General features: G+C 39.4%; 1 protein-coding gene across 3 annotated transcripts; it reads right to left on the minus strand.

Annotated features, from left to right (window-relative positions):
- Window positions 1-1,764: 1,764 nt before the first annotated feature.
- Window positions 1,765-8,394, minus strand: LOC135468785 (uncharacterized). Of its 3 annotated transcripts, none has more exons than XM_064747207.1 (2): window positions 8,236-8,394; window positions 1,765-3,922 (listed from the first exon to the last, which is right to left on the minus strand). In XM_064747207.1, the coding sequence occupies exon 2, from the start codon at window positions 3,550-3,552 to the stop codon at window positions 2,338-2,340; it is 1,215 nt and encodes a 404-aa protein (XP_064603277.1). In that variant the 5' UTR covers window positions 3,553-3,922; window positions 8,236-8,394; the 3' UTR covers window positions 1,765-2,337. The 3 variants fall into 3 exon arrangements, 2 of the variants coding, with proteins under 2 accessions (XP_064603277.1, XP_064603279.1); XM_064747209.1 differs by lacking the exon at window positions 8,236-8,394 and adding an exon at window positions 4,101-4,207; XR_010444255.1 differs by lacking the exon at window positions 1,765-3,922 and adding an exon at window positions 4,461-4,550.
- Between the last annotated feature and the right edge of the window lie 6,841 nt (window positions 8,395-15,235).

The following is a 15,235-nucleotide window of genomic DNA, read 5'->3' on the forward strand; positions in this document are numbered from 1 at the left end:
AGACAACTTTGGGCAACCCAAATTAAACCTCTAGCAGGCTCATGTCATAGGCTTTAGTTGGTAATCTTGTTACCTCATTGATTCGAACTAAGGATAAAAATATAGGTCAAGAACTTTATTTTCCTGTGCCTTTACACGATGTCTGGTTGGGCGACCATATTTGGTGCGAGTGGTCTAGCGTTGAGAGGATGCTATTTTGTAACTACAACGACAACGACATCAGTTATGAGATACTTTCGTGGTATGAGAAAAGCGACATTTAAACCCTCAACCAAACGAACAAGCAAGCAAATCAAAGGCATACAGCATTCAGCGGGTGTGATCGTCAAAGTTATTTGGTGTTTCTTAATGCACATTGATTATTCTGAAACTATAATACTTCGTGTTGTATGAAATACTGGCACAGTGTATTTAAAGTTGACTGAAGGTTCCCGATTAATGATCCGTTATTAATCCACTGCCTTTACCTGAACGTCACGCTGCTGACATTATAATACGGTTAACAGACATAAGGGTAAACCGTGTAAGCCTTGCTACTTACAAAGTAAGATTTGTTTCTGTTGGATATTTTACTGTGTGACTTTTCTGTCCAGCTGTAGTGCATTTATTTATTTTTTTCCTTAGTTCATTAATTCCAATAGATAATCAAGGCTATTTCACATATACGACGGTGGCGAGGCTTATGACTTGAAAGTGTGTACTCGGAAGTTCTTTCAGCAAGCTTAAGCTATGGATGGTCGTGGATTTCTTCCCACCACAAGATCGTCACGTGCAGGGGAAATACCATACTATCTACGTTTCCTTTACATCACTGCCACCATAAGTATAGAATTTTGTATAGAAATCGTAAACAGCTCCTATGAGGGAAACCTTGATACCCATGTGTTCTCTTTATCCAAAGATATCGGCAACATGACTGTAACGAACACCTGAACCAGTTTTATTAATGGATGCTGATTATAGGTCCGTGCGAGGATATCGATCGGCAATGACGTAAGACTAGCGTAGAGAGCAGCGCATGCGCTGTAAGGAGTATCGGCATATCCATCAAATACATATGTAATATTTGTCTTCATATGAAACAAACCAAGTTACTCAAATGAGAGCTTGTGTCCTGGCGAATTCCTTCAAAAAAGGCCTTCATTATATAAATGTCTACATTTGTCACACATGTTAGATACGATTTCAGCACTTCTAGACAATCGGAAATTGCCCTCTATGGTTTGATAGTTTCTGAGCGACTAATGCACAAAAAAACAGTCTGGCCGGCTAAATTATGGGTTTTATCTACGCTCCGTTCCACACTGAAACCCTTTTAGATGAGAGCGCGGAACCGAGTGTAGATAGATTATACACAACACGACGTCAACAAATAGTTGCCATGCACATTACGTTTGGATGGTAACCCGAATCTGGTCTGGCGTTAGTTTAAGGGCGTTACCATTCACCCCACCACGCTTCCTCGGTTTCTTCATCCTGCACCTCAAAGAGTTTTCTTCGACAATACACACTGTGTAAAAAATCCACTATAAGCCAGTCAATCAATCAGTCCATGAATCAATGAAACTAAGATGTTTTGTGTAAGGAAGAAAAACACCAAGATCAAAGTACGTACATGTATCTCTGGAGGATCCATGGATGACTTAAACGCCTGAGTAAAAAATACGAGAAAATAATGTTTAGGCTGTTTCTGGTCGATAAGAGGATGACCTCGATAGATTCTATCATCGTAACCATATCTTTGCAGTGTTTTAACAGCTTGAAAAAAGAAGTGGAAAAAGTAATGGTTTAATTCATGTCGTTAGTTATAAGATATAAAGGATGAACAAAATAAAATTTTGTAAAGATATTTGATATTTATGACATTCGATTAATTTGAATGATGATACAATGGGTGGGAGTGAGGACAAGTTTTTCTAAATAATGATATTGTATGGAACAACAGCATGATTTGTAAAAAGACATATTTGGGAGGGGGGGGGGGGTAGTGTGAGGACCAGCGTGGTCGTTATTCCACTGTGAAGTCCACAACGAAGAGTTATGCTCGTCATTTCTCATAATGTGGCTACAAATTAGTCATTTAACACACCTTGTACAATATACAATTGATCAGATTGTGCTCCTGGCTTGTTTTAATGACAAATCTAATTTTATAGCAAGAGAACACAAATAAAAATGCACAACATTTGCGTAGAAAGTTGTACCAGGTACATGCATATAATACATTTCCGCTTGTGCTCGTGATACATTGTGGTTTTTCAAGTTCTACCTCATTGCCATTTTCAGCACCAAACAATACCGTATTATTTATAGCTGTAGACTGACACTGCATCGATTTCACGAGCACGTTATGTCATCCACCTTGTAGCGCCCTTTGAGGAATAGTGCATATTCGTCACCTAGGGAACGGACTCCCGCCTCCACACATGTGCCAGTCACGTGTTTGACAGGCGAGATCTCGTCTAGACTGTTATGGCGGATGTCGTAGAATTCCTCTCGAACAGTAGAGTATCTACATTTGTTACGTTTGTCATTTTCAGCACAATACGCGAATTTGGGATTAGTTTTATCATTTTTTCGTCCGCTCAGTGTATTATTAAAATCTAGAAATCCCATACGTCGTAACTTCGACTGGACATCTTTGTAACTGACCAAGCCCATGTCTGTTTTAGAGCGATCTAAACTTCTCCCACAGACTGGGATATTGGCTCGCAGTTTCCGATCGACCGATTTTTTTGTGTGGGGCTCATCTGAGATGGGAGTGGTGTCCGTTTTAGCCCAAGCTGTTTTTGACGGAACCATGAAATTCCCGCACGAAGAAAGCCTGGTGCGCTTGGGGACTGGTTCCACACGAATGTCCTTTTTCGCTTTTGTCCTTTCTTGAACAAGTCTTTGTGAAGCATCTGGTAATTTGGTATCCGATTTTTCATTATGCCGCCATGTTGCTTCGTTATGTACCGTTTGCTCAGCATCTAGATGACGCACGCTCTCCAAGGTCACACAGTCCGCTTCGTTCACCTCCGCAAAACAATCCTCTAGCAAACAAATTGCGTCAGATTCACTAAATCGAAACGAGACGTTCTCGTTAAATCTGACTCTCCTAGTGTTCTGTGCCTTGGTTGGCGCTGAGCGTATTGGTACAGGAAACGACACCCCATCTGAATCCTTGTTGTCGTCTGTTTTCCGTTCGTTGGAACCGTTGTTACATTCGGCAGTGAGTAAAGAAAACAAATTCGAGTAATTGATTCTTTCCAGAGAATTTTGCTTCTTTAGAATGGATTTGACGTCCGTGTTTGTTTTTTTCGTACCGGTACAAGCCACATTCCCGGTTTGGATCCTACTTTCAGGCTGCTTCACGGTATTGCTAATCAGTCTGTCCTTTGCTTTCTTGCTGCTCCCAAGTGACGACATCAGCAGGGCTTCGGGATTCTCCTGGTACGTATCCAGTTTACAGGAATCATCGCTATATCGTCTAAGAAAGGAACTCTTCGATCGGCCCAAGGATTTATCTTGAGAAGAGTGGAATGAAGTCCTCTTAATGACTAATGGCATGGTGGAAAGAATGGAAGGACAACACGCTCGGTCAACACTCCAGGCAATACAAGAAGGAGTGGCTTCAGCACTTCAAAGTTCTTTCTTAATTCTGTCCAATCTTCTGTCGCAAACAGATCTAGTCATGGTGTTTTTTTTTTCACTTCCGTATCAGCTGCAGAATTTCTCGAGTTTTATGAAAACATTTTCCTGGTCTAAAACTCGGCATATTTACGTATCCATAGGAGAGGTCCTTGCCATTACCGCTGGAGTGTCTCAGCACAACATTTTTTGGAGAAGACGGCAAGGGCACCCTCTACTCGTGCAATTCACGGGGACATGTATGGACACTCCAACCACCACGGCTTGTCAGTGACCCTCTCAAAGACAACTGAAAAAAATCAAAAGACAATTCCATTAGACACCAGTATTTCGTCGCTATTGACATCTTGGCATTAACGCTTGTACATTGTTTACGTTGGTTGAGTGTATTTACTGATATGAGCCACAGTCTAAGAGCTAAAGTAAACCCTTTATGTCCATAGAGCTCTGATTACATGTTAACACACCTTAGTTTGCTATGGGTGCTAGTCCGCAAGTACCGAGCGTCACTGTCAAGCGTTCGTGCCTCCTTGGCTGTCAACTATAACACACTCTGAAGTCTATTCAGGGCCATTTGGCAAACAGGTATACAGCTAGTGAACGATATAACGTGTACACAGAACGGGCGCCTCTCCACAAACAGATCAAATTACGCACTTGTACAATAGGCGGAAAATGATTTTTCATAATGACACTAAATATAGCAGAATTATTGCACATTTTATAAACAGGCTTTGACTATACTTTACAAAAAAACCCTTAGGAACAAGGAATAAATATGCTATTCTGTGACATCTCAACTATTTTTGTCAACAACATATTAGTACGTATATTCCCGATGAATTTTAGATTCGTCAATAATTAAGCATTAATTTTCTTCATCGGTAGGCAAACATGGACACCGTCACACCCAAAACCTAATAAAAAGTTATGTTAATATATCAAAGAGGGATATGGAGAAAACATTTATTGCTTGTACCACTACAAATAAAAATGGGTGAATTCACACACTGCATTTAAGATTAAGATGATAATCTGAAGCCTCCTGTTTAACAACTTAGACATCAAAGGTCTACTTATTTGGCACATAAAATGCTCTGAGAAAAAATCAATAACCAGACGTGTGAAATCTCTAATATTGGACTGATATAGAATATAGAGTGCATTGCGCATTGAGCTGAGATAGGCGTGATTACGCAGGCGCTTTGTATCGAGCGTTATAAAGCGAGTCATGGATGGGGCATTACTCTAAGTTCATCAGGACTCAAAAGCTCAAAACAAACACAGCAGCTTGTACAATTAGCTATAAGCTCAACAGTCCGCGAGATTGAGCAGAAACAGGCAAATAGACCGGATAACCATTCTCATATAGCGAGGAAAGACGAAAAGATATAGTACAAATTACCAAAAAATAAAGTGTAAATCATGTAGAGAAGTAAAATTGCCCCCACAACTAACACAAAGCCCGAACTCAGCTGCGCGAATTTTGAGTAGAGAGGAGTTTCTATCACTCATGCATTCATTTTTCTTTTTTTTTTTTTTTTTTTTTGGTGTTTAACACCGTACTAAGTGTCTTTCGCATTCCTTAGTTGACCGAAGCCCATTTCTACATGCAAACAAATGCCACAAAATATTATTTTTCCTGCTGAACTTTACATTTTTCAGAAGGATATCATACTACCCTTTCAATGAAACCTCAAAACACTTTTCTAAACTCTCACAATCAGGAAAAGTGAGCAGCTTAGATACGGACATCATATAGGGTATATAACAATCCAGTTTATGGGTGGCGGAACCAGTCTCCGGGATAAACCATCGCGTTTCACCAGGAGACTGACTTAAAGCTGCAGCTAGCCTAGCAAGAGCTGGAATCGAACCAGCGAACTGTCATCATGTCTTATTCACTTCAGCTAGCAATGATATAAGAATGAAGATTTAGGATTATATATAGGTGAAAGGCCAATTGAAAATTAATATGATAACATTTGAATTAAGATCTAGCTAACAACGCAATAAAAATTAATGATAAATGTCATAGTCAATATATATCTCTGTTCCATTAAAGCTCAGTTTGCATTATATTTACATCGTCTATCTTTTTGTGTATCTAACCTACTGTTCCCCTGCTAAGACATTTTATGCCATAGGTGCTGTCAGACAATCATCTATAATCTCTTTGGTCACGTGAGAAGGCTATAATTGTTGTGTAAACAAGAGGTTTTAGGTAAGGAAGTCTTTCTGTTATCGGGATGTCTGGCCTTCACATATAGCAGTTTCAGTTTAAAATTGTGCAAAAATCAGCTCCTTTAGGTCCAGAAGTATGAGAGATAATAAAAAGAACGTAACACACTGCTAGACACTATTTTTTCTTTCTTTGCCCACAGCGAAATGGCAAGGAAGAAATTAGCTAGACTAAATAGCATGAACACATGTTTCAACCACTTTTGTAGGCTTGAAACCCCGGGAGTAATATAGTCTTGGAAGGAATGTTGAGGGTGTTTAGTGTATTTCACACCACTCTATTTGTATGTGGCCGATATATACTGAGCGACCTGAAACGTGACAGGTTGTAAACATGGCATAATACACTTACGTGGTTCAGCCTAGCTCTGTTAACGTAGACGTATACAGATTCCCTATCTTATATCACTGACAGTCATAAATACAGACATAGGCACCCAATAAAGGAGTTAACCACTCAATAAAAATGTCTTCACAGGTTTATGATTGGAATAACAATAAGTTATCGTACAAATAGAAGATATTGGGATCTTTCCTGCTACTGTATAGCTCACAATTAAGTTTTATTTATCGGTATCATGTCAAGCTTCCGTAATAAAGAATCTACTGACTTATGTCATTTTATGAGCGATGTATACGAGAAACGTGTGCGTCTCAGTGAGAACACTCGTGTGTCGCTCTGTCAAGTCTGTACTCGCTCTTATCGGGAGTTGGTGTACCTTCTATGTATCATCAGCTATTCTGAGTGAGTGAGTGAGTGCTTGGGGTTTAACGTCGTACTTAACAATTTTTCAGTCATATGACAACGACGGGATCCTTAGAGTGCATGTAATGCGCCTCCTTGTTGCAGGGCGGATTTCCACCGCTCTTTTATCTAGCGCTACTTCACTGAAACGCCTTACCAAAGGCAAGTAAGGTGCCCCGCCCGAGCCATTATACTGATACAGGTCAACCAGTCGTTGCACTATCCCCTTCATGCTGAACGCCAAGCGAGGAAGTCAACTATTTTGATATGTAGAGGTTATTACAGTTCGTGTTGATATTTTCCGAAAATTCCGATTATATAAATGTGATTGGATAAGGAATAGAGTTTGGCTGTTCTCAACGAGTCATTGTGGTTGTCATAATACACAATACAATACCGAACAGGCCTTTGATATGACTTGCACACGAATCTGATTTGAGGCGCAGTCCTAAATTTCCACACACTTTCCATTAAAACAAAATTTTTTTCCGTACATCGTGTACTTTATTAGATTTCTCAGTGTTACTGATAAACTAATTATTTAATTAAAGGTACTGAATATATTAAATAGATGTAGGATACAGACTATCCTCTTCTTTTTTCCCTTGAATACTGCGTCATACTTAGTTGTGGATATAGTGTATACACACTTTGATTTATTTGATTTTTTTTTTTATTGGTGTTTTACGCCGTACTCAAGAATATTTCACTTATACGACGGCTGCCAGCATTATGGTGGGAGGAAACCTGGAAGAGCCCGGGGGGAACCCGCGACCATCTGCATGTGGATGGCAGACCTTCCCACTTACGGCCGGAGAGGAAGGCAGCTGCACTTGAACTCATAGCGACCGCACCGGTGAGAGGCTCCTGGGTCATTACACTTTGAGAAACCCACGACCATCAGAAGGTTGCTGCTATGCCTTCCCACATACAACGAGAGAGGAAGTCAAAATGAGATTTGCGTGTCACTCTTCTGCACTAGCGTACTTAACCACTGGGCACCGAGGCCCCAATAAATTCGAAAAAAAGAATAAGATATACAAGTATGCAATGTTATGGGAAGGGCGAGGGACAAGAGGCCATTAAGAAACGGTGTCGAGTTCAGATCGTGGCAGACACAGTGGTACTGAAAGAAAAAAAATTAGAACCTTATCTTTATCATTTTACACACTGCTGATAGTTTGGATCAACGGCTGAGGCTTGCGTGTGCCGAAGATGGATGTATTCTGATGTTGTCCAGACCTAATGTATAAATAAATATACATGTACGCACGTACGCTTTAGTCTCATGCACGGGTCACTCACAATGGCATATATCATTCAGAAACCGGATAATTATATTTGTATTAAAATCGTTAGAGTAAATTTAGAACAGATTAACCCAGCATTACCTTTTGTGAATAGCGGGGTAATTTTTATACACAGCGGAGGTACAGCTAGAGTCAAGAGTTGTGCGATCCTACATAAGCCGATTGGCGACGGGTTATTGGGTGGCATAACCTGTGACACAAGGCTTAACGTTACCACTAATAAGCCCTTACTACACGATATAAAGAGAATGGTAACTTTACATATATTTAATGACTATAGATTTGTCGCTATCGATATACACGTACCTGTTCTGTTGAGAAAATATGGATCATATATATGCATATATATATATGATGATCAGACGTACTACTTTGGGTGTAGGTGTATCAATGGTAAAATCCTCGGTGGGTTGTGTTTATAAACATTCCGAATCATAGATCATTGGCCCGTGCTAATACCATCGCCCGTCTCACCCTCGGGCACATTGAGATTACTGACTGTAGATAATACAACCGTACTGGTCCGTCGTATTATCCAGCTGGCTCAATGCCAACTTCTGGACGACAGAGCCAAACGTGATGCCACTTGCACTCGGCAAAAACCACACCAAAGTTGGCCGATCTATTTCAGAAGGCATTCACGGTGCAGATACTATCAAGATAATTTCTTCTCGGACAAATAAACACACTCACCAGCCATAGAGATAGGTGTACATATACATTGTACTAGCCTATAATAAAAGTAATCTAGATGGATTTTTGTGAGTCGCGGAAACCGACGTTTGTATCAAATTAAACAAAAACATAGCGCAGATGTTAGATAAGAATATCACAGTATCACAGTATAAAGGTATACAGAATGCATGGGCTATATATGCTTAATTGTTTCTACAACCTAATAAAGGCTTTATACGAAGAAGTATATGGTGCGGAGCAAATCACAAGAAGCTGAACACATGCATTGTATACTGAGGAAAATATAATATTTATTTATTTATTTGATTGGTGTTTTACGCCGTACTCAAGAATATTTCACTTATACGGCCAGCATTATGGTGGGAAGGGGGAGGGGGGGGAAACCGGGCAGAGCCCGGGGGAAACCCATGACCATCCTACGGATGGTCAGGCCTTTCCACTTACGACCGGAGAGGAAGCCAGCATGAGCTGGACTTGAACTCACAGCGACCGCATTGGTGAGAGGCTCCTGGATCATTACGCTGTGCTAGCGCTAACCGACTGAGCCGCGGAGGACCCCGATGAAAATATAATACGCAGCCGAGAGAGATGTATAGCACCTTGCTAATAGAAGATGTTTATGAATGACCAACAAGGCAGTAATACTGCCTTCCATTAAGATTATGAAGTTAATCAAGATGGCAGCGCGGCAGTGCAGAATAAAACTCACATATATCCGGCGACAACGTGAAAATCATGGAAATATGCGCCTAAATACCACCTCTTACACAGACCATTTATTACCTTCTGTTAGGTTATTTATGTATGTTATGGGAAAATACAGCCAGATCCTTCTCAGGGAAAGAAAGCACATGAAATGTGCTCCACATAACGATTATGCTGAATCAAGTTAGCAGAGCACAGGGTCAATGCAGGAGAAAATTCATATACATATGAGAGATGATGTATTGGAATGTCATGAAATATAAAAAGTAATACATGAGTAATTTAATACACGAGTAATACCGTACCACCCATGTTCGCTCAGTATTTCGCCAGTTTAATTCGCCATCATCAGGAATGAAATATCTAATGTTTAACACCAGTATTTCACCCCACCTAATGTTGGTCAAATGAACTGTTAAACTATTAAGCGAACGTAGGTTCTCGCGTTTTTCGGCCTAACACTATTCTCGTGTATATTATAATTTTACAGTCGTACTCAGTACACGATTTTTTTCTGAGTTGCAGTTCAACTAAGTTGAGGAACTATAATCGTTACACGTCGTACATACCATGTGCTTTCTATGCTCAAAAAGGATCGAGCCATAATAGGTTAACAGAAATGCCGCATGATTTACGCTAAGCCTGATATTTAGGTGCACGTTCAGTTTACTTTCAAGTTGTCGCTCCTCCACACATATGATTACATGTGGCTGATTCAACCGGATCTGAGGCTTCTCAAGTTAATGTGTTGGTATGCTGAGGTTTAATTTACAGGGGCGTAAAACATTCAAACATGCAATAAAATCCGAAACAAAACAGTGTATACCAACAAACTCCCTCGTATGAAGTCAAGACTTTTCATTTGAAGAACAAACACTGCGAGTCAATGACATACTGGAGAGCTTTGAATCCATAAGGATTTATGGCTTTGTAAAAAGAACTATTTCGTGACACGGAGTGCTCGCGAATTTATCGGTGGGAGGTTACTTTGAGGTTAACCAAGTCTAATACGGGGTTGTGGGAAGGGCCACTGGCATGAAGCCATTGAGAAATGGTGATGAGTTCAGGCGGTGACACAATGCTATTTGTTGGCAGTGATGACTTAAAACCCAGCGCTCGCGAAGTGTATGCCTTAAGATATGAGCCAACGGCTATTGTGTAATATGAGCCATTATAAACAGTTATTCACCTGACACCTGGAATAAGGAATCCTATATAAGGAGTCCTAATAACCATTATAAAAAGTTATTCACCTGACACCTGGAATAAGGAATCCTAGCGGTATGATAACAGTATAAAAATCGGCTCTTACCCAAGATTTAAGTTTAAGATTAATTGTTTTTGCTAAATATATATTACTAAGAAACTGCACGTACTTAAGAGCAAGATATATACTTTTGAATCTGTGAACTGAGTGTATTGAAGATTTCATCATATATATATATATATATAAACGTAAATTTTAGGTTTGAAAAAGGCAAATGTGAAGCCGAATGAATACATTTAACAGAAAAAGACAAAGAGCCACGTCGTTAGCAAATCATCAGAGATTTATACGTGGGGCGTTTCATCCGGGCACTAATCATGTCATCTACAGTTATCGTCATTTATGACATGATTTGTCATTTCGATACTGCAAATCCAGTGTATGTAAATGTTAGATCACATTAAGAATTTATATGGATGTGGACACAACCTAGGCCGTATATTTCTGAAAATCACATTAGTTCAGTTGTGCTACCAAAGTATTCACTTTATATAAACGTTTCTGTTTCTGTTGGATAACACTGTAACGCTAAATAAGAATGTAAGCGCTGCCCATGAATTTCATATAAATAACGACACGCATGGATTAACGTTACCACATTCATATAGATTAGAGGATTAACACGTGCATATGTATGTTATACAGTCTGGAAATACTGTACACAATTTAGTAGTCACACTAATGCGGCGATAGGTACATGTATCACGAAAATAGACCTGTACTGATATAACTTTACTTTATTGAACATTCTTGATTGTATCGAACATGAAATTTGGAACAAGGTGTATACATTTACTTGTCTCTTAAATTCCCTTAACGAGGCTATCCAGGAAATTTTGGGAAAAAAAATCGTTCAGCGCAAATCTAGTCCAATTTTTAGTATTATTTTAGAATAGCTTTAATAATTGATTACATATACCTTCCAGACAATCAGCCTCGTCTGTGCACTTGTCACCGTACAAAATAAGTGATAACATTTCTAACATTTATAAGACTAATAGTATTATAACCTTTTCAATCATTAGGATCATTTAACAACAAATAAATATTACAGGTGCGAGTCTGATATTTACTGAAATGCTATAAATTGATCTATTCTTGATAAATACAGAAAATTTGATTTGATTATCGCGAATAAGGGTTTTTTGCCAAAAAAAAACTCCAGGATAGCATCGTTAAATGAAAATATTTTAACAGATTTTTACATATGTGTATAGAAGCCAACATAATTTAAAGAGAAAACAAAAACAATAGAACTGGATGAAACTGAATACAAGGGATGTAGTATTATAGAGCCGATGAAAAATGATACATTATGCACATCTGAGACATAGTGTTTCGTCGGCGTTCAATAACTTATGTGTAGTTACTTGAATATACCCAGAGAAAGGTTGTTGAGAAGGTAATTTACCTGGTTATATAGTATATTTTGGCTAACCCATACATTTGTTTTGAAATGGGAGTATTAGGTGAGTGTGAGTGTTAGAGAATCAAAGCTTCATAAGTACTTGATTTGTGGCAAAAAGAAGAGTTGAGAGTTGTCTTGATGGCACTGAAACTCGATCCCGAGCCATTACACATAACACCGTTTAGGAAGCGTTATATGATCATATTCCATAATCACTATATGAATATGGCATAGAAGAGTCGTCTCGCAAAGAACCTCAGTTGTGATTTCAATAACATATTCAATGTATACTAACAAGTTTACCAGGTATCTGGAGATCTGCAGTGGGTTTCTCCTCCCTTTGACTGGTTTCCTCTACCCAAAAACCTTTATACGGCCATTGCATGTTATTCTTACTTGTCAGGCATCTGAGATCTGCAGCGCGTTTCACCTAACTTTGTCCGGTTTTCTCTTTCAATATGTTTTATAGACGGCGATTGTATATACATGTATTCACTATTCTTAAGTAGCTCAAGAAACCACCTGAGAAGCAAATAAATCATAATCGACTTTTGTTCTCCCCAATATCCCTGCGCTTGGCGGGCAAAATTGTGGTAACACGTATGTAATATATCTTAGATTTATACAGACTCTTGTCCTCATTGATGTGAGCACATAATCTGAATGTTTTTCTCCTTGTTCATGATGACACCAAAGAACGTATGAATTAATAAAAACCTGTTCTAACATGTGCGTGTCAATTCGAACACTTTTTGCTGAAGATTTGATGTTCTGTAAGTGTATTTTAACTTTACTAAGCTTCTATTTTATGCAACAACCGGACAGCATTGTTTTCCTGTCGCTAATACAGTCAGGGCATCAGGGTAACCCACTTTTGGGTGCTTCTAAGCTATCTTCGACAGTCACTTACCTGAGACGGTGTTCCGTACAGATACAATCTTGAGTGACCACTTCAAACAGAATCACGTGGACATGTCATTGCGGCCAGTATACAAGGAGATAAAGTATGTGGTCGGTTAGACTGACCCATACACAGTACAAAGCATCCTTGTATTACCACGAAGCCAGCACAGACAGTATCTAAAGTGTGTATACATGGAAGCCCAGTTCGACCTGTTCACCTTTGCACCCTTGCACCCTGGATCGATCTGGACACATTTAAAGTCGCTTCGATCTATGATCTGATTGTTCCGGGCTCATTGTTGTATCTGTAAAGCTCGCAGAAATGCTGGCTTGTAAACATATGAGCGTGACATGAGCTCGGCAAGAACCGCATTGACGCTTTATTAACTTGGTCGCTTTAACCCGTGTTTGGAATCAATGAACCGTGGTTTTAGCCCCTATACCATTTCATCAGGTATATGTACAATTGGCACTAACCATCGATTATCCACATATAGCTGTTAAAGGGACCAACTGTTGTGTAGAAGCGAGCTCTACATTTATCGGCACATCTTGATCATTGTGTCCAATGAGACTGTAACCCGATCAATCGCACTGTCCGCCAATTTTCACCATCAGTCATGCCTGTGTTCCCAGTTGGGTAATTTCACTAATTTGCTGTAATAAGAAGCCATAGGTGTATTTATTGGCACCAGCGTTTTCTCCCTGTGGTGTATAGGTTTTCACTTTGATCTCACGGTGGGCAAAGATCACGGCGACACCCAGCGATACAATATTCTCTCAGTGCATCGCATATAATGCAATAAATGATAAATCCAGGTCATTTACTGTAACTGTATACATTTATATGTGGTTCTATGGTTTATGGTGGCGGAACCTTTACATAACACTATATACGGTACTTAGGGGCACTGAGACCCATGGTCTCATGGTTTAGAGCACATGCTGTATTTACATCCATGCCACACAGGCCCACAGTGCTATTATAGTAACAAACATGCACGGTATACTTTGGAAATTCTATCTGTATTTTCATAAGTATCCATCTTATAAATATGAAATTTTATACTAAAAATGTCATGTAGGCTCTAACAATTTCTACTTTGTAACGGAAAATTTTGTCTTTGTGCGTCGCACTTGAGAACATTGAATATATATCTGTAAAGTTGTCTAACTGTCCGACCCAGGATTATAACGGGAGATTATTTAAAACAAAACATCTGATTGGTCGGCCATATAGTGAGAACTATGCCTTGATAGACTAATTTCGCTAGCAAACGCCTCAAGGGTAATAATATATGAAACACTACAGACCTAATTAGGATTTCATTTGCCTTCTTTACATTACCTAAAGTTCAAAATAGATGCATTATAAAATATTTCGAAAGAAGGGACACGTAGCGGGAAGTTTAAATAAGAGTACCGTGCACACCGTTGTAATTTGTATGTATACCATTTTGAAGGCGCATGGATTTACCTTCTCCAGGTCTGGGTTATATATTTATTTATTTATTTATTTTATATATATATGGTCATGGTGGGAGGAAACCGGGCAAAGCCCGGGGGAAACCGTCCGGAGAGGAAGTTGGTTTATATATAATATAAATGAATTATTAATTGACATATGTAATATGATCAATTTATTCAATACTTGTTTTTACCATCAAGGTTAGGGTATACTCAGTTTTTTTCTCTTTATCGTAGCCTAATGTTTATGAGCGTAGGAAACAGAGGGAAATGTCCACGAAACCACTAGTGAAACATATTCTTGGTGTCCCAGACAAGAATACCCACACGCACTCTGACCAGGTTGGGCTTTATTCGAAACTGCGACCTATAGCCAGTGTCATCCATGCAGTGACACGCAGGCTCTTGAGATATACATGAATGTATATTTAACTAAAATAGTAACGTGTCCCTCTACATACTCAGCTCACCCACTCATATGATTTATGATTAAAGAAGACTTAGTTAGATGACCGGATAAAACAGGGATGTTAAATCTAAGTTAAATAGTTTCAGATCCCCCATGCCCTATGCCCTAGAATCGTGTTCGCTGATTGTTTGTGGAGCTAGGGTGACAGATCGAAGGGACCTCGTGGCAGTCTACGCGACCTAAATGGCGGTATACGCTGAGTATTTTGATGCGACCCGACTCGACGTGATGAAAATCTTGTCCAGTCGGTGGTAGTCATGTCTGGTCGTGAGTGATCTGATCGTGCTGGATATTTCTGTAAAAAAGTCGGGCACAGTCGAGCGTTTGGACGTCCTTTCCGCTAGTGTATCCGCTCATACGACTGGTGTATCCGCTCATACGATTATCGTCG

The sequence above is a fragment of the Liolophura sinensis genome, chromosome 6, assembly GCF_032854445.1.
Source record: "Liolophura sinensis isolate JHLJ2023 chromosome 6, CUHK_Ljap_v2, whole genome shotgun sequence".
Taxonomy (NCBI): Eukaryota; Metazoa; Mollusca; class Polyplacophora; order Chitonida; family Chitonidae; genus Liolophura; species Liolophura sinensis.

Coding starts and splice junctions, on each gene's coding strand:
- LOC135468785 (XM_064747207.1), bottom strand. CDS start 3,552: ATGCCATTAGTCATTAAGAGGACTTCATTCCACTCTTCTCAAGATAAA.